Below are 5,802 nucleotides of genomic sequence, written 5' to 3' on the forward strand. Positions count from 1 at the left end.
CTGTCTATATTAATCATACAATTTTAACAACTTTTAAGGGCATGGTTATTTTTTTAATTTAAATTTTCTTGGAATTTATTTTGATAAGGGGCAGAACAACTACACCAAACATGTATTAAAAGTTAACAACACAGGTATACAATTACATTGTTGGGCTTTGCTTTTGGATTGTGAATAAAGTATATAAGATACATTTTTGTATTACAGAAAAATAATATATAATTTACAGCTATTTTGAGAGTCCATAATGATTTTTCATAAATATTTTATGGTCTTCACCAAGACTCCCGTCTTTCCATTTGCCTCCCATTCCCTGTGTTTCTTGTCCCCTGTGTACGTCTCTGTGTTTGTGAGTTTGCCTCGCCCATGTGGGTGAGGCACCTCAACAACTTGCACATCTGCATCCCATCATTCATCGGCCTCTTCAGCTACCCAGGAGTTTCACTCAGGTTTCTATGCCATAATGTTTGGCAGCAGAAAATCTTTGGCCCGCTTAGATGTGTTTAGTTCTGTCAATGTGATTTTTAAATGGGACCTAATATAATTTCCCCTTTTTTTCCTGTAAAATAGTACATACTGCATTACTACTACTTTATTAATAGGTAAGGGAGCTTGTTTCTTCGAAACTCCATCCTAACCTTCAACATTTTTTTATTTTTCACATTTAACAATTGACCCCTTTTAACCTTCATTGCTGTGTCTTGTCTTCATATTTCATTTTTGCTGAAAGCATAGAATTAAAAACTCCCGGTGAAGCAAAAATGTTGCACAGTGTTGTTTCTCAGTAATTTGTATCTGCTGCATCTAATGTTTAAAATAATACCAGATTGATTATATGGGTCTTGGACTGCTGACTGGAAAATAAGCAACCTGATTGCTCTGACAGCTTTGGCATCAAATATGCAAAAAATCAGGAAAGGACCTTTTTTTTTTTTTTTAAAATATAGCACTATCTATGACTGACATAGCATATGTCATAATTGTAATGAAAAAAGTTTCCTCTTTTATGTAACACGTCTGTCTAAGTGTTCAGTAACGCTGCTCAACACTTTTTTGGGCTTATGGTAAAAACACTTTATGACAGGCCCGCCCTTTTAATGGAGTCATGTTGCACATCCTCCCTCTTTGTCTCTCACCAGATTTCCTGTCTGTATCTGTGGTGTCTACTGTGGAAATGCAAAAGAAGAAGAAAAGAAAGAACCAAAAACAAAAGAGAGAAAAAGAGAAAGACGTAAGCTGCTTTACATACGCAGCTTTTGGTACATTTTTACACGAAAATAAATAAGTGAAATAAATAAATGAAATTTGGATAATAAGAAAAAATTAGGCATTCAAAATATAGCTGTCACTGCCTCTGTGTTTAAACCAAAGTGAAAATAGCTACGAAATAATAGTCACTACATTTACTACACATTTACAGGTAGGCTGCAGGCCAAAGTGTTGCAGAAAATGCTTTTATCTGGAATGTATATATGTGTACAAGGGAGTATTTCATTAGAGTGACTTCATGTAGTGACTTCTACAGAACAAAAGGATTCTTCTGCCTGACCGTCATGCCTAGCAACCCACAAAATGGCTCCCTGGTGACAGTGGGAGCCCCCTGTGGACATCGCCAGCCGCCATGGAAACACCTCATACTCAACAGGGGAGAGAAGCATAAACCAAACCCACGTTGGTTACAGTGAAACGAAGCCAAAAGTGCAAGCCAACGTTTTTGAGAATCAGTGAGAAAAGACTTCTCACTAATAAACACAAGCTACATCCTGTTAAAATATGAACTGATGTCAGACTCTGTGATGTGTCACACATGACCTATTACTGTCAGCGTCAACCTGGCCTACTACTTTCTCCTAAAATCTATAGTTGAGCAGTTTTTAACATTTTTTTAAAAACAGATACTTTTATTAAAGGATCTATAGCACAAACAATGGGCCGAGCACTAGAGCCAACCCCAGCTGTTTCTTCTAACTGCATTACACTTACCGAGGAAACAATACACTCTCTCTTGCACACATGCACACATATAGAACTTAAACACACGTGCTCTCCTCACACAATTGAGGAACGACCAAAAAGCGTCACGTTGTCTGAGACAAACTATGCTTATTAGCAGTGAAGCAGCACATTAGCCATCACAATTAGAGGACTGTGAGCCATTATTCAACTATCTCACAAGTCTATCAAAAAGACGTTCAGTCACAGTTATGTAAGAAATGCAGGCTGGCGAATTACCTTTTCCATCATATTTTGTCATTCCGGTGCTGTTTTGCTCTCAGTTTGTGTCACGGATGGTTTTACAGATACGTCTCAGTGTTCTGTGTTCTGTTGTTGTTTCTTTAAAGGTCCTTCCTGTATAACAGTGCTTGCGTGTTCTCTAGCTTCTTACTCTTCACTTCCTTATTTTAGATTTCAAAGCTCTGCCTTCACCTCCAATTCCCTCTTTTACTCTGTGGGTTTCCTCCTTGCAAAAGCTGCGTCAGCCCAATTGCAGCAAAGAAGTATCGATGGAAAAATTGAGACAGGATATCGAAATAAACAGAGACTTGTGGCACCTGATAACTGCCAAAGCTGCCAAAAACATGAACTAAAAACTAAAATGTGCCAGTTTTATACAACTTGCTGCAGAGAGTGTTTGCTTCAGTTGTGGGTGCTTGTTCTCACATCAAAACAGTCTTTAACCCCAACACATAATGGTTATTTCAGACTTCAGCTCAGTTCACTGAATCAACAAGATAAGCTGTGTTTTACAGAGTGTGCCTGCATGTGCTGCAGCTGCACCGACACCTGTAAAAAAAAATTTCTCACCCCTGAGCTACTGTGTCGTTTGTTCTTAAAATTTTAGCCGACTTGCTCTCTTTCTGTTTCCTCGACGTCCTGTTTTGTTTTATCAGCTTGTTACCTCATTCTGAGTGCACCCACCTCTCAGTGGTTTCAAACGGAACAATGAACAAAGCCATCATAACCACAGTCATCCAATGGCAAATGTTGATGCATTGCGCATGTCTGACATATACACAGCAATGAGCTGATAAGCACATCAGAGATAACGCCATCCCACTCTGGTGGCACATGACCACCTCTGCTGGCATGTGACAGATTACAGTGGAAAAACATTCTCAGTGCAACATTATGAAAACAGTTTCAGAATCACATAATGAAACAATGTTTCATCTCAGACCTCAAATACACACTCAGTGTTAGATTGTAACAGTGTGGGAACATTTTATGAACTGAAACGTGACAACATTCTTTAAACACTCTCAGAATGGTGCAGTTAGAACATAAAGTCTTAGCTAAACTATTAATTTCACAGGAAGTTTATCTGAAATTTAAAAAACCCTAAAACATTCTCAGTACATTTGATTACATTTTTTTCTTCATAAATAGCTATATAATGGTAAAATACACTAATAAAATAAAATAATAAAATAAAATAATGGTAAAACTTACACCACTAGTTGAGTTCCTGGGGTTACAGGTTAATGAATCAACCTTTGTGAAATTCTCAAAGCTAACCAGTGCACTTTGCTAACCACCAGTGGTGCAACGTGTGAACACTTGTGGTTGTTCCAAAGCAAAGAGGTTCTCAGTTCAAAGCCGATGGCCGGGATGGAGTTTTAGTGCATTGAATTTACACATTCTGAGACTCTGGCACAGCTTCCCATGTGATCATGTGCTGGGTCACTTTAACATGTTTGCTGTTTTGTTTTGTGTCTAACTTACTTTTAGTCTAGTCTTAACTTGAGACTTGAAATATCTCAGTCTTTTAAAAATGAGAGGAAACTTGACAAAAAGAGGATGAAAAGAAACAGACAAACAAAGTGGCAGGCTTAAAAAGCATCTACAGCAGATGCACACTATCTGAAGGTCATGTCTTTGAGAATTAGCCAAAAATCGAGCAAAGACCTGACACAAAACCCGAGAGATGTATCTGCCCCTGAGCTATTTTAAGTAATTACAAGAATGCAGGTATAAGAGAGTTCAGAGTGCGCTGAAGAATAAAGGCCATCATGTCAAATATTAACTTTCAAACCCATGAGAATAGTGCAAGTTCTGTTTTTGCCTTACATACTGTATCCCTATGAATGTTTGCAGATGTTTTGATAATTTGCCACACCCATTTCTCATTTTTCTAGCAAAATATAAACAAATGAAGGGTGACTTTAGCCTTGGGCACAATATTGTATCTTGGCCTCTTCTGCAAATAGACATGACCACAAAAATCAGCCTTGTTCTTATGAATCAAGCATTTTAACCTGTATTAGCACTGACATACATCGATTTTTTTTAAGAACAGTAGTAGTAGATTCGCTTTTTCTCTTCAAACGAAATGAGTAGGGGCCACTGGGGACATAATTTTGAATGATCTACACATACGTAGCACCTTTTGAACCTTTATTAGGATCTACAACCCACTTTACAGTGTGTTTCTCATTCATAAATTTACCAATGATAGCAGAGCCGCTAAGCCATAGCACCTGAATGGAACAGAGCTCAAACTACCAAACTGTTATAAAGCTATTGGTGTAAGAATATTTATTCTGGGCAAGAATACTGTAAAAGAAGAGTTGCAATAAATAAATAAATAACAGAGTGTTTAGATATTTCTTCTCCAGCATTTATTATTGTTGCTTTTTAGTTTTACCCCACACAGTCTGCCATCACTACTAAGTTTCCTCTGTCTCTCTTCTGAAGATAAACATTAAGAGATTCTCCCTTCAGCCTTTCATTTGTAGGGCCATCTGTGAATGTGAGACACAGCTCCATTAGAGCTGGAGGAACAGGCGGCTCTTTGCCTGTTTTGTCCATAAAACAATCTCTGATTGTGCTGAAAAGCGTGCGAGCAGATTTGTTCTTCTTGTTGTTGTGTTCAGGCTGCCAAATATCGTGTAAGTCGTGTTGTTCGTTTATGTAATTGGCAAAATTAATACCATATAGGTTCACTGATGTCAGTCTGCCACCTTAAACACATTTTTAAAAAGGTTAAAAATACATACATATATTTTTTTCACTTTGGTAACCGGATGTCCTCAGGTACTTCATTACACAGAACCTAGGCTGTGAAAATGTATAAGGCCCTTCAGATCTCAGGTTCAGGTCAGTAACGGGTTAAAAGCATCTGCCAATGATCCAGCCTTTAGTTGTATAGTACTGTGTGTGACTCTGCGTGTATTTGTTTGTGTGCGTGTATGTGTGCGTGTTTAAGGGAGAGATGATGTCATGACTGATGATGTGCTAATGGGCCCAAAGGGGTTATCAGATGAACATTTCCCTGCCTACCTTAATGGGATAGTGGCTACTGTGGTTGTGCATGATTGTATGTACACTCACAGACTGCATACGCAAGGAGACATTCTGAATATATCTCATCACAAGAGCGCTTATCCCTGAATTTTTTATCTTTATATTCCAGGCACGCAGATTCATTGAACATCATTACAATACAGGACAGAAGCCACTCTGTGTAAAACTGTTCCTGTACTGTGCCAAGCAGCTGTAACTGCTTCAAATACTACTCCTGAAGCCACTAATGAGGTCAGTGGAACAAGGAAACATACTAAAGTCTTTTTAAAGGAGATACATAAATCTGTCATCCACTGGCTTTGATCACTGTCTCTTGTTACTCCTCAGAGTCGCTACTTTTCACATCAAGAAAAAGCAGATTTTCCAAAATCAACTAAATCAATGATCATCAAAAATGACGAATATCGTCAGCGGCATCTCTGTCTGTGTACAGAGCTGTGTGTGTGTGTGTGTGTGTGTGTGTGTGTGTGTGTGTGTGTGTGTGTGTGTGTGTGTGTG

At 38.3% G+C, this 5,802-nt stretch overlaps 1 protein-coding gene across 1 annotated transcript in view; it reads right to left on the minus strand.

Moving 5' to 3' along the window:
* Nucleotides 1–2,957, minus strand: part of LOC102195120 (choline transporter-like protein 2) — a 17,123-nt gene extending 14,166 nt beyond the window's left edge. Inside the window, exon 1 of the mRNA XM_005735876.1 lies at nt 2,920–2,957. Coding sequence (XP_005735933.1) covers nt 2,920–2,957 — 38 coding nt within the window. The remainder of the gene's footprint in view (nt 1–2,919) is intronic.
* Nucleotides 2,958–5,802: the final 2,845 nt, after the last annotated feature.

This window comes from Pundamilia nyererei, unplaced genomic scaffold (assembly GCF_000239375.1).
Source record: "Pundamilia nyererei isolate P.nyererei 1_Seehausen unplaced genomic scaffold, PunNye1.0 scaffold00065, whole genome shotgun sequence".
Lineage (NCBI taxonomy): Eukaryota > Metazoa > Chordata > Actinopteri > Cichliformes > Cichlidae > Pundamilia > Pundamilia nyererei.